The sequence below is a fragment of the Eubalaena glacialis genome, chromosome 3 (assembly GCF_028564815.1).
Source record: "Eubalaena glacialis isolate mEubGla1 chromosome 3, mEubGla1.1.hap2.+ XY, whole genome shotgun sequence".
Classification (NCBI taxonomy): domain Eukaryota; kingdom Metazoa; phylum Chordata; class Mammalia; order Artiodactyla; family Balaenidae; genus Eubalaena; species Eubalaena glacialis.
Genome location: NC_083718.1, coordinates 159,172,868 through 159,194,086, shown reverse-complemented (window position 1 = coordinate 159,194,086; position 21,219 = coordinate 159,172,868). Strand labels below are relative to the sequence as shown.

At 50.3% G+C, this 21,219-nt stretch overlaps 1 protein-coding gene across 2 annotated transcripts in view; it reads left to right on the top strand.

The window, feature by feature from the left end:
* Positions 1-21,219, top strand: part of ST3GAL3 (ST3 beta-galactoside alpha-2,3-sialyltransferase 3) — a 224,011-nt gene that overhangs the window by 183,483 nt on the left and 19,309 nt on the right. For both annotated transcript variants that reach the window (XM_061184331.1, XM_061184330.1), the window contains 4 exons: positions 12,800-12,894; positions 16,105-16,168; positions 17,060-17,155; positions 17,441-17,627. In XM_061184331.1, coding sequence (XP_061040314.1) covers positions 12,800-12,894; positions 16,105-16,168; positions 17,060-17,155; positions 17,441-17,627 — 442 coding nt within the window. The remainder of the gene's footprint in view (positions 1-12,799; positions 12,895-16,104; positions 16,169-17,059; positions 17,156-17,440; positions 17,628-21,219) is intronic.

Here is a 21,219-nt window from a genome sequence, read left to right as displayed (position 1 = left end):
ATCAAGGTGTCAGCAGGGCTGCACTCCCTCCAGATGCTCTGGGAGGTTATCCGTTCCTTGCCTCTTCCAGCTTCTGGTGGCTGCTGGCATCGCTTCAGTCTCTGTCCCTGAGGTCACATTGCCTTTTCTTCTGTATGTGGTAAAATCTCCCTGTGCCTCTCTCTTTTAAGGACACTTGTGAATGCATTTAGGGCCCACCTGGATGATCCAAGACAATCTCCTCATCTCAAGATCTTACCTTTATGAAGCTTTTATACTAATAGGGAAACACCAACAATAAACAACTTATAAGCAAATTATTTAGTAAATTAGAACAAGACAAATACTGTGGGGAAAAAAGAAACAGTATGGCAAAGTGATAGGAGCAGGTTGAGTGTTAAATAGGATGGTCAGGGTTCACCTCATGGGAAAGGCAAAGTTTGGGTACGGACTGGAAGGAGGTGAGGGAGTTAGCCAGCTGAATATCTGGAGGGGAGTGTTCTAGGCAGAGGAAACAGCTCCAGTAAAGGCCCCAAGGCAGCAAGGAGTATGGCTGTGGTGGAGTGAGAAGAGGGACAATAGTGGGTGGGGGAGGGAGGTGTCTGGGATCACGGATGGCCTTGTAGGCCACTGTAAGGACTTCACCCTCTACTCTGATTGACATAGTAAGACATTGCACATGAGGAGAGGTTGATCTTCAGTAGCTGAGTGGATGCTTCCTCAGTGTTATCAAGAGGAAAGGAGGAAAAGTGGAGCAGATGCCAGTGGTTTTGTAGATTTGGTGGGAGGCAGATCTCTGAACTCACTTCATAAATATTAATTCAGCACCTACCTACCATGCAAGGCACAATTCTAGGTGCTGGGGGATATGGCAGTGAACAAAATAGGCAGATCCCTAGTCACACAGAGCTTGCATTCTCCAATTATAATAAACTGGTACACATGAGAGAGAGTAAGCAAATGAACAAGATAATTTTAAATGGTGCCAAATGTTTACAAAGAAAATAAAACAAAGGTGAGTGATAGAGACAGGAGGAGGAAACCCACCCTTGACAGAGGGGTTGGAGAAGACCTCTCTGAAGAGGTGACATTTGAACAGAGATCCGAATGAAAACGAAGAGCCAGCCTCGGGAAGGTCCAGAGGGGTTCTGGAAAGGTCTAGAGGCAGAGTGATGTTTGTTGTATTCAAGGACTGGAGGCCAATGTATACTGCTTCAGGGTGAGTCAGGAGGAGGACCTGAAATGAGGTGAGAGGCAGGTGAGGAGGATTAGTCATTGTCATCTGTAGTTTGGTTTTGTTCAGAGGGCAGTGAGACGGTTTTAGGCAGAGGAATGTCATGATATGGTTGATGATTTAGGAGTACGCTTCTGGCCTTTCTAGAGAATGGAATGAGGGGCCAGAGCAGAAGCTGGTCACTGACCACTGCAGCAGCCACAAGGTGATGATTTGGACCTGGGTGGTAGCAGCGGAGACAGAGATAAGTGGAGGGATTCACATTATGTTTAGAGAGTAACGGGATTTGCTGATGACCCAGATGAGAGACAGACAGGAAAAAGAAATGAGTCAAGAATGACTCCATCCAACTGGCAAGATAGAAGATTGTTTATAAAATAGGTGTTTCTCTTTGTAGAATGTGATGATCCAGGCCAAATGGGACTAAAAAAGAAAAGAATGACTCCTAGGTTTCGCTTGGTCAACTGCACTGGCCTGGCCTGGCCTTCCTCACCATCAAAGCCAGAGCCACCACCCCTCCACCACGGCCCTATCCATCATTGGTATTCTCACCATCTGTTTGAGATCTGTCACGCTCCTGTCCTTCCAGCTCACCTTATAAAGCAGTGCCCAAACGTGGTGAACTTGATCCAGCCACTTTTCCTGCCTCTGTTTCTGGGCTGCTGAACTGTTAACAGAGACACACGAATACATGTATTGGCCCCACGGTGGCGTCCTGGTCTTCAGCCTCTGCCAGTGCTCAGCTCTGCTCAGCAGTCCCGTCCCTGGTTGACTTACCACAGTGACTGCTTCAAACCACTCCCACTCATCAGTTCCTACAGCCCAGACCTGCACACTCGTAATCCCAAACCCCAGAGATTCCCCGGAGAAATGACGTCCCCCCAGCTCCCAGTGTACCTATCAGGGTCGCCACCCTCGCGTGCTCCCCCTTTTCCCAGGGAAAAGGCACCCTGCCCTCTGTGTCCCTCTCCCCGTACTCTGATCCGGTCCCCTTCGCCTCCTGGGGACCTCTCCACTGCTGCCTCTCTGTCTCTCGCACCCCCTCCCTCCGCCTTCTCTGCAGGCTCCTTCCCCCAGTAAAAGCAGGCTCGGGTCTCTGCCTCCCACTTCGCTCGCCAGCTCCCGGTCCCTTTCTGTCCTCTCCTCCACTACCACGTTTCTACAGAGATCACCTCCTCTCTCTCAAACACTCTCGCTTTTCTCCCTGCGCAACGCCCTGTGGTCTGGTTTTGCCCTCTCCATCCCTGATGGCGCGCTTCCCGAAGGGTCCAGTGACTTTCATGTATCCCGAAGGCAGTGCCATAAATAAAAGTATGGATGTACATTGTGCCGATCCATGAGGCTCTTGTGTGGATGAAATAGGACGACAAGCATAGAACACTTAGGACAGTGTCTGGAACATTGCAAGATCTCAGTACCTGTAAACTGCTGTTATTACTCTTGTTATTGTGGCATTTGTCATATGTTTCACTATTGCCTCTGTGTGTATTTGGCTGCCTCATCCATTAATCATGAAGCTGGGACTCTGAGCTGTTTATTGTCGTATTCCCAGTGACTCGCGCGGTACCTGGGATAAGCTGGGGCTTAGCACGTATTGGAGAGCTGGAGGGTGGGCACTGGGGATCGGATCGTGTCCTTGGGCTCTGGGTTAAGTGGCCTCTGTAGACATTCTGGCCATTGTCCAGGCTGTCACTGGGGGAGGTGTGCTTGCCTCTCGTAGCGGCTTCTCAGCTTGCCGTTCTCTCCTCGCCTCCCCACTCTCCCCTCCCCTTACCAGGAAGTCGGGCCCCTTCCCTTCCTCCTTGGTCCACGCTGGGTACAGGCTGTCAGCAGAGTCACGGGAACCCTGTCAGCAGGAGCCCAGGCACTGCCCCCTTGAGAGCCTCCTTCATCGCAGGCCTCCCTGCCTGTCATACGTGTCATGCATGTGGCTCCAGCCTGTCTGGACACAGATGTGGCCAAAGTCCCTAAGCAGGCGGAGGGGCAGCAGCTGGCAGTATTTCAGACCAGGAGGGGTTTACTAGGAAACAGTAAGGACATCACTGGAAGCCTGGCCCTTCGGAGCAGGGAGATCAAAGTGTCCATGATGTGCCGCACAAGGCAGTCCTCAGAGCTCCGCAGGTGAGCAGAAACTCCACCTGCACTGGCCCAGGGAGATCCACACTGTGGAGCCGGTCACCCTGAGCGCTCCTCCCTCTTCCAGCCAGCAGTCAGTTACGGAGCACCTGCTGCATCCTGGCTGTGTGCCGGGGAGTGAACAGGCACATTAGTGTGCAGTCAGTGCCAGGAAGGTGCACGGAGAACAGTGGGGACCTGGAGAGGCTCCGTCAGCCCTGTGTGGCTCAGGGAAGACCCTACCTGTGCAGAGGCAGAGACGCTGGAGTTGGGCTGAAGAAGGAGCAGAAATTCAGCATGCGAATGAGAAGGGGAAGAGAATTCCAGGCAAAGGGAACAGCAAGTGGAAAGGCATGGAGGTGTTAAAGAGCCTGGCAGATTCTAGAATCTATAAGTAGTTGGATATGGCTAGAGCTTAGGGAAAGGGAGGAGAAGAGAGGGGGTATCTGAGGCGGGGAGGTTGACACAGGAGAGTCAGATCACAGGGGCTTTGTAAACCAGACGAAAGAGCTTAAACTTTATCCTCTAGTAGCTGTTGTAGTCGGTAGAAATCCATATCAAACTAATTCAAGCAAAAAGGAAATTGATTGGCTTACTTACCTGTTAAGTTCAGGGCTGAACTATCTTCAGGCCCACCTGAACTAGGACTCAAACAGTGTCTTTCTCCCCACGTCTTGGCTCTGCTTTCCCTGGGTTTGACTGTGCTGTAGACAGTTTCTCTGTGTAGCCACAGAAGATGGCTCCAGCAGTTCTAGGCCCAGGGGTGGCAAATTTTTTTTCTTAAAAGTCCAGATAGTGAGTATTTTCGGCTTTGCAGGCCATATATTCTCTGTCACAACTAATCAACTCTGCTGTTATAACATTAAAGCAACAATAGACATTAGGTAAATGAATGAGTGTGGCTGTGTTTTAATAAAACTTTATTTATACAAATAGGCAGCTGCCCTCTGGGCCATGGTTTGCACAAGCACTGTTCCAGGCTTACATGGTCTTTACAGCTCACTATCTCGGAGAAAAAGAGAAACTCCCATATACCCTAGTGTCCAAATATTAAATCCCAGAGAAGAGTTTGATTCATCCCACTTGGATCAGGTGCCCATTTTTGAGCCAGTTACTGTGGTTCTGAGGGGTGAAGTATCTTAATTGGCCAGCCTGGACCATGCGCCCATCCCAGCAGCAGTGGTGGGGGTCAGCTCAACTAGGACCATATGGAATGAAAAGTAGGTGCTTTACAGAAGAAGGGGGGAAGGAACGCAGATATCCACTGCAAGGCACTAACAAGAAAGAGCATGAACTGAGTGCCCCAAGTTGCCAGTGATGATCCACCTTGAAACTGGCCATGACACTGCCTCAGGGCATCAGGCCAACCCTGGCTGTGCTGATGCACACCCTGCCCCGGCCTTTTCCCTCTGTGCAGAGCCTGCACCTCAGCTGCCTTATATTTACGCCCAGTCAGAATGCACTTGCCCACTCGGTCCTTCCTCACATATTGCTGCGCCTGCCTGGGTGGGACTAGAGGGCAGGTGGGGGGCCAGGCTGAAGCTCCCCTGCCCTTGCCAGGTGCTGTTCCACCCTGGCAGCTTTAGCAGTCTCTCTCCTTGTCTCGAAGGGAGGGTTGCTTCTGGTTCTCTTCTCTCCCGTGCCGTTGTCTGCACGACCCTCCTCCTTGAATACCCTTCCCACCATGCTCCAAGAGCCTCACATTTACTTGTCTTCCAAGGCTCAGCTTGGTTTTGTCATCATCTCCTTCAAGATTTTGCTATACCCCTAAGTTGGTCTGAGACCTTTATACCCCTCCCTATTCCAAAACACAGGATGTGCAGACTTATTTTCTTATGGTTATTTGTTTACCTGTGTCTACCATTAGCTCCTGAGGAGAAGGACCAAAGCTAGTTTACCTTAGGTCCCCAGCCAGCACTCAGCACGGAACCTGACCCCGAGTAGGCAAGCAGTTGTTGGATGGGGCTGCGTCCTCCAGCTCCATCTGGTCCTGCATAGGATTGGAGGCAGGCACTTCATGCTCTTGCTTGGAACGGTACTTGTTGGTTGATACCTGCTGTTTGTCTTCTCTGCCTCTTCTCGCAGGGTGTAGACCCACCTGCCCTGCATATTCATGACCCTTTCTCCTCAGACTCCTGCTCTCGCATGGGACCCATTCAGGTGGATCAGCAAGAGAAGAGGCAGCAAGACATAAGCTGGACAAGGCATTGACAAAGTGCTTATCCTGTTTGCTTGGACATATACCAAGGTCTTACTGTGCAGGGCCGTTTATGGTGGGGCTGCCACAGCGAGATCCCAAACAAGAACAGGTAGATTCTAGAAAACGTGTGTCCCTCTGCTTCGTCCACCCCACCGCTTCCCAGAGCAGATTCTAGAAAGGAGGATCTCTGGGGTTTGGCTTTCACCCTACTGGATGACAGTCTCACTCATTTGGGGCCAAGGCCTGTGGCTGAATCTGGCAGACTGATGTGCTGTGGCCCCTGGTCTCAGGACCCACTACTGGGCTCTGCCTTCCTCTTGTCTCCTGGGCTGCTTGGGCTCTTGTGGCCAGAAAGCTGGCCACACAACCAAACAGGCACAGATGGAGAGCTGAAACTGTGTGTTGCCCTAATCCAGCAAACCCACATCTGGAGGCACCTTTTTCAGTCAGGATGGTGGGAACCAGGAGGAAGATCCTACTCTGGGTCTGCTGGTACCCACAAAGAACTACTCCCCTCCCAGTTAGTAAGACTCAGTTAGCTTTCCTGCTGGTCTCTGGGCACAGGCTTGATGTTCTGGGCCTTAGGAAATGGTTTAGGTGGGCGAACCAGAACTGGGGACATTCACCTTCTACACTGCACCTCAGCCACACTGCTGGGCATTAAATGAACTAAGAGATCCCTTTGGGGGGTCCTGGGTTGCCCATCCTGGCTGGCAGACTGACCATCGTGCCGAGTCATCGTCCTCTCTCAGTTTATAGGCCTGTGGGCAGGGCAGCCTCATGGGTCCTGGGGTCCAACCTTGTTATGAGAGGCACAGGGGTCAGACCCACCCTTAGCATGTACCCTCCTAGAGCCTCAACTCTCCACATTGCTATGCTCTAGGATCCAAGAAGAAAAGACGCACAGGTCCCCGTGCAACTTCCGCCTCCTCCTTCCCCTGTTCCTTCTCATGCACTCACACACACCCTCCTGAAACCTGATCCCAAGGCTGCTTTGTGTTCTGGGGCTCTCGGCAGAGTTGGCAGAGCTGGCGGGCTGGGGCCTGTCTGCTGGAGCCTGCCTCACCCTGCCCCCGCTACCCCCTTGGCCAGGGCAAGCAGGTCAGGCGTCGCACACCCCTGCTAGTCTGGCCAGTTATTCTGTACCTCAAGGGCCACCTCCACCCTGGCTGGGCCCCCAAACTGACACACTGGTCTCTGGACAGAAGCCCCTGAATTCTCTTCCAGGTGTAGCATGGGGCTCTGCCCAGACCGCCTGCAGAATTAACACAGACACGCACACATACACCACCTCTACCATCACCACACCCCATTTCCTGTTGTTTATGCCCCCCCTCCCGCCCCCGCTCAGCTTCCAAGGCCTCTGCAGGCACTGAGCCACCTCCTGGGGGAAGGCTGTCCAGAGGAAGCAGCATCTGAACTTAAAGAATGAGAAGGGATTTTCCAGGCAAATAGAGAGGGAAGGGATTGGGGAATACAGGGAAGGGTGAGAGGGTACATTTCAGGCAGAGACTACATGTGTAAATGCATGAAGACTGGCATGTTTAGGGAGCTACAAATAGTGCATGGTTTGTAGGACACAACTAGTCTCAGAGGAGTAAAATCCAGATTGCAGTAGATCAAGGAGTGAATAGGAGATGAGGAAGTTGAGACAGAATATCCACTGCTCTTTATCGAGGTTTTGCCATGAAAGGATAAAGAGAGAGATTGGTAGCATGGGTACATGGTCAGGAAAGTTTATTGAGTTTGTTTGTTTGTTTTCATGTAGGAGAGACCTGAGCTTGCTGTATGCTTAGGAGGAAACAAACAGGAGTGGGCTGCATAGTGTGATGGAGAGATAAGCTTTGATGGGTCTAGGGTGGGGGAAAGAAGTAAGAAGCTGAAGGAGTTCCTATCTGATTGGCTTAGTTTTGTCTGTGAAGTGAGAAAAAAGAAGAGATATCTGCTTAGATAAAGTTGGAAAAGGATAGAGAGTTTATGGAGAGTGGAGAAGGTTTGGAATAGCTACTGAGCAAAGGTGAGGGTCCAACTAAGGCTCAGTCCATGAGTTTGTAGTGGTACCAGTCTGTGTGTGTGTGTGTGTTTTCTAGCAGCACTCTGAGTATACAAAGTGCAAGAGTGTAGGGTTCGATTAATCTCTGATTGGGTTTTGCCTTATGGATGGGACAAAAACACAATGGAACAAGAGGGTATAGCATCCTGGCAAGAGAGAGACTAACGAGGTGGATGGGATTCTAACCAGGAAAGAGATATAACCTGGGAATGAAGAAAACTTTTTAAACTAAAACTCAAAACCCAGAATCAATAAGGGAAAAGATTGATAAATTTGACGACACTTTTTAAAAAAAAGTATTTATTTATTTTTGCCTGTGTTGGGTCTTCATTGCTGCGCGCCGGCTTTCTCTAGTTTTGGCGAGCGGGGGCTACTCTTCGTTGTGGTATGCAGGCTTCTCATTGCAGTGGCTTCTCTTGTTGCAGAGCAGGGCTCTAGGCGCGTGGGCTTCAGTAATTGTGGCTCGCGGGCTTAGTTGCTCCGCGGCATGTGGGATCTTCCCGGACCAGGGCGCGAACCTGTGTCCCTTGCATTGGTAGGCAGATTCTTAACCACTGCGCCACCAGGGAAGTCCCGACTTTTTTTTTTTTTTGGCCACGCTGCACGGCTTGCTGGATCTTAGTTCCCCAACCAGAGATCAAACCTGGACCCTCGGCAGTGAAAGCGTCAAGTCCTAACCACTGGACTGCCAGGGAATTCCCTTTGACTGCACTTTTTAAAAAAATCTGTTGTAAAAAAGGGGGAAAAAGAAAGCAAGAAAGGAAAACACCACAAGCCAAGTGAATAAATAAACTCAATTTATATCTCAATAGAGATACATTTGTAACTGTATCTCAGAGGGTTTATATATTTAATATATAAAGAGCTTAAAAAAAAAGAAGATTGTTAGCTAATGCTGTAGTAGTAATCATATTGTCACATATGTGTATGAAAACATGTTGTACACCTTAAACTTATACAGTGTTATATATCAATTATAGTCAATTATATCATAATAAAGCTAGGGGGAAAAAGAAGAAAAAACCCATAACCTTTTGGAAAAATGGGCAAGAGATATGAAGAAAATTCATTCAAAACTCACAAATGGCCCTTCCATATATGACAGGGTTCAATTCCACACATAGTAAAAGAAATGCAAATTAAAACCACACTGAGATACTGTTCCTCTCCTGTCAGACTGGCAAAATTGAAATGTTTGACAGTACTCTGTTGGTGAGGCTGTGGCGAAAACGACACTGTCATTTGTTGCTGGTGGGTAATGTGAAATGGTGTGATCCTGGTGGAGGGGAGTTTGGCAATATGGAGCAAAATTATATATATGCACTTTCCCTTTGATCAGCAAACCCACTTCTAGGAATCTATTCCAAAGATACATTGGCAAATAGAAAAGATATATGCATGAAGTTATGCACTGTAACCACTGTTAGTGGTACCTACTCTACAACAGACTGGAAACCACCCAGGGGACTGATTGAATGATATATGTACATAACCATAATGGAGTATAATCAAGTATATACCTCTACTGCTATGCAGTAATCACCAGGATATATTGTATAGTGAAAAAAATCAAAAGGTAAAACTGTATATGTTACCTTTTTATTGAATATAGATGTATGGATAAAGAAGATGTGGTACATATATACAATGGAATATTACTCAGCCATAAAAAAGGAACAACATTGGGTCATTTGTAGAGATGTGGATAGACCTAGAGTCTGTCATACAGAGTGAAGTAAGTCAGAGAAAGAAAAACAAATACTGTATATTGACGCATATTTGTGGAATCTAGAAAAATGGTACAGATGAACCTATCTACAGGGCAGGAATAGAGACGCAGACATACAGAGCAGACATGTGGACACGGGCTGTGGGGTGTGGGATAAATTGGGAGATTGGGATTGACGTATGTGCACTGCCATGTGTAAAACAGATAGCTAGTGGGAACCTGCTATATAGCGCAGGGAGCTCAGCTCAGTGCTCTGTGGTGACCTAGATAGGTGGGATGGGGGGTGGAGGGTGAGAGGGATGTCCAAGAGGGAGGGGATATATGTATACATACAGATGATTCACTTCGTTATACAGCAAAAAGTAACACAACATTGTAAAGCAACTACACCCCAATTTAAAAAAAAAAAAATGAAGAAGAAGAAGGGAATAGGAATTCACATACACACATTATGTATTTGCTTATACCAAAAAAAAAAAAAGGAAAAAATAAAAACTAATAAAAATGAATACTATATGGGAATAGAAGTAACAGGAGTCGGACACAGAAATGAAAGTTTGACTTCTCTGAATATATCTTGCTTTGTGAATTTAATTTTGGAATTCTATAGTTTTATATCATCATAAAACAAAGTTAAATTAATATGAGGGGTAAGCAAACTCTAGAAGCAAAAGCAAAATGAAACAAATGAACTTAACTGTGTATTGCTGATGAAGTAAACTCAGCAGGATTATTCCAATATAATTCTGCAAAAGCAAAGTAATTTATCTGTATTTCTCTAGTGGGGTATTCCCTAAATCATTTTTAGTAATGGTAGTATTAGTAATAATACTGGTGTTTTTATTCTGAAACTATTCTACATATTTTATATATGTATCTATATGTGGATATATTAGGATAAAGCAAATAATTAATTATGTTACTATCACTATAAACAAGGATATCAACTTATGAGAAAAGAGATATAAATATAAAATCAAATGGTTTCAGCGTATTTTTTCATTTGTGTATCCTTGTACATTTGATTTTGGGAAGTTATTTTTAATCAGGTTACCAGCCGCTTACGGTTTTTGTTCTGTCCGTTTGCATAGCAATATTTTCATAATATTATAAAGAGAAAAAAGTAGTCTACAGAGCAATCTAAAAAATCATATGGGAAAAGGAAAGTCAGTATGGATATATACCAAATGTTAATTGTCTCTGTGTTGTAGGATTATGAGTATTTTTTACTTGTGTGTGTGTGTGCGTGCCTATCTGTATTTTTTTCCAAAATTAACACTTTATAAGCACCAAAAATGAGGGGTTTTTAAATTTTTTATTTATTTATTTATTTTTGGCTGCGTTGGGTCTTTGTAGCTGCGCGCGGGCTTTCTCTAGCTGTGGCGAGTGGGGGCTACTCTTCCTTGCGGTGCGCGGGCTTCTCATTGCGGTGGCTTCTCTTGTTGCGGAGCACGGGCTTTAGGCATGCAGGCTTCAGTAGTTGTGGCACATGGGCTCAGTAGTTGTGGCTTGCGGGCTGTAGAGTGCAGGCTCAGTAGTTGTGGCGCACGGGCTTAGTTGCTCCGCGGCCTGTGGGATCTTCCTGGACCAGGGCTTGAACCCGTGTCCCCTGCATTGGCAGGCGGATTCTTAACCACTGTGCCACCAGGGAAGCCCAATAAGGGGGGGGGGGTTTAAGTAAAAATTAATATAATGAACTTTCTCATCAGCTGAAAAGATGGGGGAAGAGAGAAGACAAGGAAAAAATGTGTTGAGACCATTTGGCTAGATCTTAGGAGATTTTCCTAGCATATGACATGCAGTACATATTGGGAGGCAGATAAAATCATGTCCATGCCTGACTGAGAAACTGCAAAACTTTCATAAGCTCAGTCCTGACATAGGAGAGGTTCTTGCCCCAGGCTTATCCAGGGACTTTGTGGCCTCTGCTCAGAATCCTCGGGGCCTCTGGTAAAACATCAAATGTATTAATTCACTTAGATTGTGTGTACTGGGTATGAGAAACATGAGTGACCCTTCTACACAGAGGAGAAGTGTGCTAACTCAGAAGCCCAGAAGAAAGCCGCTGTGCAGGAATAGCCCTCCCACGCTATCATGTGTTGACAGTTTCTTCCTAGCAGCAAGGGATGGGGAGGGAGCAGCACTGAAAGTTTTCTGCCTCTTTCAAGTTCACTTCAAAATCTCTAGTAATGATAGACCTCCAAGTGATTACTGCTGTTATTCCCCCTGGTCTGGTGATTGTAATGGTGTTAGTGATGATGGGAATGAGAAATGGATGCTGAGGTTAGAGTTCACTGGGGGGCGGTGAGTTCTAGCTTCTGGGCTGGGAGGCCCCCTTCTCCAGTCTTCAGTTTTTCAGTGGGCTGATTCAGGCTGTTAGAAACAAGAGTCAGCCACAGAGGCCTAGGCCTCCACACCTTCGTTCTCAGCCAGGAAGGCCCTAAGCACACCCTGCCACAAGGTCAACACGCAGGAAGTGACCAGGTGCTGGCCATCTCCCGGGCTGCTAGGTTCCCTGAAAGGTCTCAAAATCAGGGTGCTAGGTTCCAAGTGAAGTCGTGCTGTCCAAGCATCTCTGAAGAGCTTGGTTCCTCCTGTCCCTTCTCACTCTGCCCTCACTTCCTTCTGCATCCCTCTGCTGCCATCCCCCACCCCCCAGCCTCCCCCCTGCCCTGCCCACTCCTCGGTTTCCCAAGAAGAGCAAGACTTGCCTTTTCTCTCCACAACTTGGCATTGCCGCATGACTCCTTCTCTCCCCCTTTTCCCTCCCATCTTTCCTCCAGACCAAAACTCCCCCTCCCCGTAAACTCCTTGTCCCTCCGCCGCCTCCTGTGGAGCTTGGTGCTCCCTCGGTCCTCCTCTCTGCCAGCAAGAGTGCTCAGGCTTCTGCCGTCTGAAGCCTCCCCTCAGCCCTGCCTCCCAGCTGCAGGATACTGTGATTTTTTTTCTTCTGTCAAACCTCTAACTCCTATGGCTGTTCACCTGCTTTGCCCTCTCACCGTGAATTCTCCTTCCTCCTCACCCTGGGTGGTCCACCTCCCAGCATTCTCTCCCAAATTCTGTCTCTCTGCACGGGCTGTATTTTGGGGTATTTTTCTGCTCACTGGACAGTGTCTCATCTCCGTGTTCCCAGATTGCAGGAACAGCGTGGGCAGCAGTGACTATTTGATGGATGCACATGTGGATAACCTGCCAGAGAGCTTCCCGCTCTGAGGTGCTGATCCTGCTGAGTGCATCTTGTCTCTCCACTCCTACAGCTGGCCACATAAGGACTGGCCAGACCTGCTCCTCCACACTCAGGCTCCACTGAACAGGATCTGTCAGACCCCGCACAGCAGCTACCCAATGTGCAGGCTGGAGTGGGGAGGAGATGCTGGAACATGGAGGATGGCTTCTGGCGGATCCACAGCCAAGACAGATGGACAAAAAGCCATTTAGCACTGCAGCCTAGTGCACTTTGGGACTCTCAACAGCCCTGTTGTATTCCAGGTTCTCCAAGCCAGCACCCATGTTCCTGGATGACTCCTTCCGCAAGTGGGCTAGGATCCGGGAATTTGTGCCGCCTTTTGGGATCAAAGGTCAAGGTATGTTGGGAACCCTGCCCCACTTTACATTAACATCTCATCCCCCAAGCTGTCTCCCTACTGTCAGGACAGGGCTGTACCCTCAGAAGTCTCCCTGCTGGGAATCCACCCTCTCAACAATGCCCTACCTTCTCTCCCTCTTTCCTGTCCTTCCTTTTTTCTTACTTCTTTAGTGGAATGTTTACTCAGAAACCACCACTTTGCCAGGGGCTAGGTACACAACAGTGGAGTAGACAGATGTGGTTCCTCTCCTCAAAAAGCTCCAGTCTAATGCAGACACAGGTACTTGGAGTGCAGTAAGGACTCTGATGAGGGAAGAACACTGTGCTGTGAGATCACACAAAAGGGGTGCCAGAGACAGCAGTGCTAGAGGACTAGATATGAGGGGGGAAATCCCAGAGAAAATAGAGGCCATCCGGATGACTGCCCCCAGGGCCCTCCATCATCCCCTCCTGATGTTTTTCACCTTAACCTAGCCTCCCCTCCAGTCCTTTTTTATCCTGTCCAAGGCTAACCTTTCCCCCTATACCCTCAGAACTGTCCCCTTCTATTGCCTCAAGGACCTCACCCATGCAGTTCCTGACATAAGACTTTCCCATCCCTGAGAGTTTAACAGTTCTCTTTCCGTGTCAAGTTCCTGCCCTATTTCATGGCATGGTAGAGTTTCAGCTTTAGCGTCAGACATAGAAGGATCCGGTCCCAGTACTACCTCTTTATTAGCTGTGACCGTGGACAAGTTACTAACATGTTTTGCTTTAGTTTCTTCATCAGTTAAATGGAGAGAATAATACCACTGTATTAGGTTGTGGTCAGAATTAAATAAGATAACTGTTAAAGGGGTGATATCATTTGGCCAGCAGACTCAAGAACGCCTGAACCCTCTACTTAGCCGGCCCACCCCTCCCTGAAAAGAAGACAGTGGCCAGCAAAAGGATACTCTTGAACTGGAGCTTTGACCTTCAACCTCCAAGCACAAATCTCATGGGTTGGGTTGAACCACATGAAGAACTCCTTTTTCATGGGTGCAGGTAGCCAAGCAGCCTAACTTTTCTCCTAAATCCTCACTCAAGATTCTGATCCTGCTAAGCTATGAAGGGCAGGAAAGGCCGACACAGAGCCCATCATCCAGCAAGAAAAAGCACCCCATAGTTATGACCATTCTGCTAAGGTTCCCCTCCTAGAAAACAAAAACCCAATCCATATCCTTGGCCTTGGCCAGTTAGCAGCAGTATGCTTTTCCTTAGAGGTGAAATTGGAGGTGGGAAAAGGAAGGGACCTGTGACCTTCCCCGAGGCCCACCATAAAGTGTATCTGAAGACACTTAGTACAGAACATTTCCTTAAAGGTTTGTTTCCTTACCCTTTCTCATTCGACTTCTAGAAAGATTGCCCGTGCCAACTGTCTCCTCTTACTCACCATTTACTCTTGAAGAATATCTTCTCCCCTCACCACTTCAGTGAAACTGCTCAGTGCCCCCAGGAGATCCAAAGGATACTTTTCAGTCCTTAACTTGACATCTTGGCTGCATCTGACAGTGTCGCCCAGTCCATCTTTTAAAAGAATTACGAGGTTGCTGTGTTTAATTTCAGAGGCATCCTTTCTTTACATGAAGTATTTCAGGCATATAAAAAAGCATAAAAACTAATATAATAAGGACCCACGTACTCTTGTACCCAGCTTCAGAAATAAAACTTGAGATACGACTCAAGCTCTGTGTAGCCCTTCCCCCTCCGTTCCCCGCCTTCTCCAGGAGACCAGTATCCTGGTTGTCATTCCATGCCTGTTTATATATTTCTACAGCATATTTATATATCTGTTTAAAATATGGCATGGTTTTTGCATGTTTTTGAACTTTACAAACAGTATTGTATATCGTACTTGTGTGTGTGTATTTTTCAAATTGATTTTTTTGCTTACACTTTTCAGATGTATCTGTACTGGTACACATAACTCTAGGTCATTGATTTTGCAACTGCTGTGTAGTATTCCATGTACCACATTTAATCTGTTTTCCTTCGGTGGACTTTTAGGTTGCCTCCAACATTTCGCTATTACCAACAGTTCTGCAATGAACATTCTTGTACAAGTCTCCTTAAACAAATGTGTGAGTTTTCTGATGCTCTCCACCTAGGAGTAGAGTTGCAAGATGTTAGTCTATGCACAGCTACATCTTTACTTGATATTAAGATGCTTTTCACTGTGATTGTACCGACTTACTTATCTTTAGGTCTTTATGTACATTACCTTTTTACCTTCCTAACAATTCTGCACAGCAGGAATTACCATCTTCATTTGGAAGATGAGGAAACTAAAGCTCAAAGAACGTAAGCGATTTATCGAAGGTCACAGAGCTCATAAGCAGCAGAGCCAGGATTTGAGTCCAAGGCTGATATCATTATCTGTTATATTATAATGCTCTCATTATACCAGAGTTTGAAAAGAGAGCAGTCATCACTGCCAAAACCAGAGAGAGGTCAAGAAGAATGAGGTCTGAATATGGTCACAGGATCTGAGAGCACAGAGGTCACGGGGCCCTTGCTGAGGGGCAGCCTGAGCGGAGTGCAGGTGGGCAGATGCCAGGCCACAGGGCTTGAAGAGGTAAGGAGGTAGAGACAGCCTGGCAAGAACAGGATTAGAGGTCAGCAGTGTTAGAGGGAGGAAGGGAGGGGAAGATGGTATCAGAAAATGAGGCGGAGTGGCCTGACCCGGGGAGCTGGCTGGGAGCACTCCAGCTCTTCACCACTGGTTGGCTCCTTGTTTGCTTCCTGGTGTCTGCTTGGTGGGGGCACAGAAGTGAGCACGTGGTCTCTGCCTCTGACCGGCACTGCCATTCTGGGGGACACTGAGATGCCCCAGCTCCAGGCAAGGCCCACGCCTGGGGGCGCATGTCCCAGGGCCTGATGGCAGAGCCTCCGACAGCCAGCCGAGACTGCCAAGGAAGGGTCAGGGAAGCCTGAGGAAGGAGCTGTGCACGGGTGCCGGGGGCTGGCTCCAGGCAGAGATGTGTTTGCCGCCTCTTCTCCTGCCTCCATCTCCTATCTCAGGGAGAAAGTTAGGCCAGTGGCCCAGCCTTGTGTCCGGAGCTCCCTCCCCAACCTTCACGTCCACCCTAGCCCCAGGACCATGTGCCTTCAAATCGGCTCATCGGCAAACATCTCATGGGAACCCTTAAGCGACCCTGTAACAGTTGCCTCCCTCCTCTGTCCACAGATAATCTGATCAAAGCCATCTTGTCCGTCACCAAAGAGTACCACCTGACCCCTGCCTTGGACAGGTGAGCCACTCACTGCCCAGTATCCTGCCCCTCTGCTGACCAGCGTGTGCAGAGGGGCTGAGGCCCAGCTGGCCTTCCCTGGACCTGGGCAGATTCTCCAGCATACCCACACACCCACACACGTGTACACACTGGGGTGGGTGAGCAGGGAAGCGGGGCCACCGCACTGGACTGGCCACCCCCGTGGGCTATAAGCAGTTGGCAAGACATCTCAGTCCTCAGGCAGCAGAGATCCGAGGGTAAGAACTGAACGTCCTGGGCTGGGATCAGCTCAGCACTGGGACTGAGTGGCTGGGTGCTGGGGCAGCTGAAGGGGCTTAAATCCAGGAGGCAGTGACAGCTCTGAAGCCAACAGACCCTAGGTGGGGGAAGCCCCAGGGTCAGAGGTGCGAGAAGCAAAGTGAGTAGGGTCCTCAGGTGGCTACTGGGTGCATGGGGGCTTCTGAGTTAAAAATAAGTCCAGCCTTGAGTCCTGGAGCCTCCAGGCTCATTCCTCTGTTCTTGCTTCTCTAGCGTAGCCCTCAAGCTCAGCCCACTTTTCCCTCTCCCCTGAAGGCGGCCCAAACCCACTAACCCTTGGGGAGTCTTTAACCCAGAATGCCATCTTACCAGAGCTCCTTCCTCACCACCCCAGAGCTAGTGCCCAAGCCCCTTCCACACCCATGTTTCCCTGGAGAAGTGTCAGGGACCAGGGGTATCTGAGAGCCCTGAGTGGCCCAGCTCTCCGCAGTGTGGTTCTGGCCTCTCAGAAATGCTGCCAGAAGCTCACTGGTCTGCCTCCTCTGTCCCAGCCCGTGCCTGGCCAAGGGCATGGGGTCAGGGGCCAAAGGGGCACGGGGAGAGGAGACCTGGTGGACAGCTCTCCAGAGGTCTCTGCGTCTGTCCCCTCAGCCTCAGCTGCCGCCGCTGCATCATCGTGGGCAATGGAGGTGTCCTTGCCAACAAGTCTCTGGGGTCACGAATTGATGACTATGACATTGTGGTCAGGTGAGCTCCTCAAAGCAGTGCCTCAGGCACCTTCATGTCCTGGTCCCTGAGCCCACTGAGAACTGTCTGTCCATCTGGCCCATTGGGCTGGAGGTCAGTAGAAGCCTCAAGAAGAACCCTGGGTTGGAGGGCTTTGGAATGGAAAGCCAGGTGGCACCAGGTGGCCTGGGCTACCTATCCTCTGCACCTGGGGTATTCTGGGGTCATGGTGCCTCCCCACACACAGGCCTACAGACCACATGCAGTGAGCCCAAGGCAGTCTCTGACTGGGCCCACTCTCTGCAGACTGAACTCAGCACCAGTGAAAGGCTTTGAGAAGGACGTGGGCAGCAAAACTACACTGCGCATCACCTACCCTGAGGGTGCCATGCAGCGGCCTGAGCAATATGAACGTGATTCTCTCTTTGTCCTCGCTGGCTTCAAGTGGCAGGACTTCAAGTGGTTAAAGTACATCGTCTACAAGGAGAGAGTGGTGAGCTCCCTGTGCCCCAGCTCCTTCCCCTCTTGCCCTGGCCCTGCCCAGCTTCCAAGTCAGCCCCTTTCCCTGAACCAGGCAAAGAACAAGTAGGACCTTTCAAAAGAAGCATTAAGGACCCAGATGCAACCAAGGGGCAGAGAGGCCAGGAGATGCCAAGGCCACTGGCCCAGACTCCTGGAGCTGATGTGCCTGCTATCTGCTACCTGCCTCCAGAGACCCAGGCTGCAGGTCCTTCCTCAGCCTTCTCTAGCCAGACCCCAGGTGCCTCTTCAGCAGACCCTGTGGACCCTTCCCTGGCCTTAGCTCCCCGGTATGGAGAGCTGTCGCCCGGCTAGACCCAGCTTTACTGCTGATCTTCACAGCCCCCGCCCTCACTTTCTACTTGCCCCCAAGTCCCTCTTACCCTCTGTGAGGTGTCTCTGACTGTGGTCATGTGGGTCCCCCCTCATTCCCAGCCAGGGGAAGAAGGCCTTATTTGGACCCTGGGGCCATTCCACAGGGATAGCAGACCCCTCAACTTGAGGGTGCCAGTTCCCAAACTTGTAAGTCCTGACCTCTCTCCACTTTGTGCTTTTACCACTGACTTGTGGTTGTGTCCCCAACCTGCCATTGAGTCTGGTTCCACTCTGGGAATGGCCAGATCCTGTACTTATTGGTCTAGGCAGGCAAGGGTCTGGGCCCGTTTCTTTAGAGAGCTTATATGGCCAAGTAGGGTCAGACTGCTCCTTACTGGACCACCCAGTGAGTCCCCTCCTGAGTTCTCTGTTTCTCAGCTCTGGACCAACTTTTCCAGGCTCATTCCCCCTCTCCCCTCAACCAGCTGTCACCAGCCACCCCAGGGGAGGGGCACTGCAGAGTTCAGGCCATTCATCTTCCAATACAAGCCTCTTACCAGAGGAGAATGATGACAGACAGCGCTCCGCCTACAGTAAGAAGCTAGTTGTTCTTCCTGGAGGTTTAGAGGAGAGCTGGGGGGCTGGAACAGCTTCTCCTGCCTATGGACGTCTCAGTGCAATTTGGTTTAACTCCACAGCCTTTTCCCAAGCAAGGCCAAGTGCAGGCAGTGTCAAGTAGGTAGCAAGCGAGAGCGAAGACAGAAGTCAGGTCCAGAAATTCAGGTAGGTGGGACAGCGGGGAAAGGGGAGCCCATCTCAGAGCCAGGCTGAATGTGGCAGCCAGGGTCCCCAGAGGGGAGGAAAGGGTTTGACCTTAGCCAGCCCCAGCGGCGAGCAAGCCAGCTGCCCACGCACACTAGGCAGCATGTGGGGGCTGAGGGAGCACCCCTCCGTTTTCAGAACCCTAGGACCTGAGCGACTAGTGTCCTCAGAGCCCTTCTCTTTGTCTTGAAGGCAAGAGAATTGGGATCACAGGTAGGCACCTTTAAGGGAGAAATGGGAGGAAATTGGGTCTGCCCTGGGGAGCCCCAGAGAGCCTGTGGGATGCTTCCTCACCCTGCCTTCTGCCCATCTTCCCACCCCCTCCTGGCATATCCTTTCCTCTGCTCATCGACACCTGTCAAAGGAGCTCCTGGAGGGCAGGGCCCTGATCCCCTTTGCTTTTCTTACCCCTCAATGCCCAGCCACCACAAATGATCTGGAATTGGCTCAAACACCAGATCCTGCTTCTTGCTGGGCAGACTGGGATAGGACAGGCGACCCATATCAGGAGGCCAGGCCAAAGGGTGGGTCCGTGCCAGCCAGGTGGGTGTTGTCACATGATCCTTCCAAGAACACCAAGGACAGTTAATTCAAGACTCTTACAAGTCATCCAAGGGAGTCAGGAAAGGAAGAAGAAAAGGAAGGAAGCCAACTAGAGTTGGAAGACTCAGTATACTCAGGCCACTCAGGGAGAAGACAGCAGGGCCTCACTTCTCCCTGAAAGACTCAGGAGCTTACTGCCTGGCCTGGCCTTGGCGGCAGGCCTGTTCAAGGAACTCACTGGAGCAGTTGGGATGAAGAGGTGTGGGCCGTGCTCAGGCACACGCTCATTGTGCCGATGTCTGTGTCCTGTTGCGGCCATGCCCAGGGATCTAGGACCAGGCCCGTGGTCCTTGGTGAGGACTCCTTCCCAGGGTTGGGAGATGTGAGTGGAAAGGGGAGAGGGGAGCTGGGAAGGAGTCCTCTGAAGTTCATGAGGCTTCCTTGGCTCCAAAGTCAAAGATAATTGGGGCCTTTAGAGTGAGCTGCCAGAGGAAAACCAGTGATGCCCACGGCCTCGCCCGAGTGGGCCCGCCCAGGCCCTTTTGGTTAACCTGGAAGCCTCTTTAGTGCCCTCCTCCACCCCGAGCCCAGGGCTAATGCCTTCACAGGACCTCTCATGCCCTACATCACTTCTCTGGGATCTGAGACCCAGGTAAATGTGGGAGAGGCTGCTTCTCCAGGCCCCCTCCTGTCTGGTGCCCAGCTGCAGGCTTGCCCTGCTCCTGCAGTTATGTTTCTAACCATGCAGCCCCTGGGCTACTGGAGAGCTCTCTGCACCTGTCTGGAGCCTCACCTGCAGAATTCTGGCAGGAGGCAGCTCTGTGTTTGGGAGCCAAGGCCTAGCTGGGCAGGGCTGGGACAGGTGTTAGGCCTCAGTCATGGCCGCTGCCTGCCGCTCGCTGTGTGAGCAGTCGCTCACTGCCTGTGTAACTTCCTGATTCCCAGGAGTCCTGACAGGGTATGAGAAGGGAAAAGATATAGGAAAGGAAGACCAAACAGCCCAAAAACAGCCTGTGTTAGAGCTAACCATGCTTTCTTCATCCACGTGGGAGCCGTCCTCGTCACCATTTGTGGCTGTTTGATTTCCTGATTCGCTGGGCAGTAGCACCGCTAACTCTCAACAAGTTACCTTTAAAGGCCCTTTATCTCTCAGATCCCAGGAGGCCAAGCCATCAAGCAGGTGGAGGAGTTCCCAGCAGGCCTTGTGTGCTCGGGGCAGCTCAGAGGAGCACCAGCGGACTACTGAGTGGGGAAGCTGAGGTCAGGGGGAGGGGAGGAGCTGGGGACATGGCGATGCAGATACATGTGGGCCATGGAGGGAGGGGCGGCCTCCAGCTCTTGTGAAGTTCTTCTCAGAGGCACATCTGGCTCCATCCCTCCACGCGCTTACTCATTTGCCAGGCATCGTCAGGTGTTCTCTGTGCTGTCACTGTGCTGCTCCCTGGAAATAGAAAGTCACTTGGTCTAATGGGAGAGACAGTCCCCGAACCAGAGTTATAATGCAGTGTAGTAGGTGCTGTGCCCTGAGCATCCTCCTCCTGGTGTTTGATGAAGGCTGGAGACGCCCTGTCTGTGGTCCTGAGGACGGAGCCCTGGGACCTGGAGAGGACGGGGCATGTGAGAGGCAGAGCTTCTCGTGCTGTGTCCCCTGCCTCTGCCTGACTCCCCCACTGTGCCCCAGGATGCTGGTGACCCAGCACTTCAGAGCCCCAGGGAGCTGCCTTCCCAGTCCTCTTCATCCTCACTTGGGAAACTGGAAAGCTGGCCTCACTGCTGAGTGGCCTCTGGGCCTGAGGCCTGGGCTGGGTTGGTGGGTGTGGTTCCAACCTAGCAGGCAGGGAGGAGAGGACAAGGGCTAGGGGTTGGCCCCTGGACAGTCTTGACCC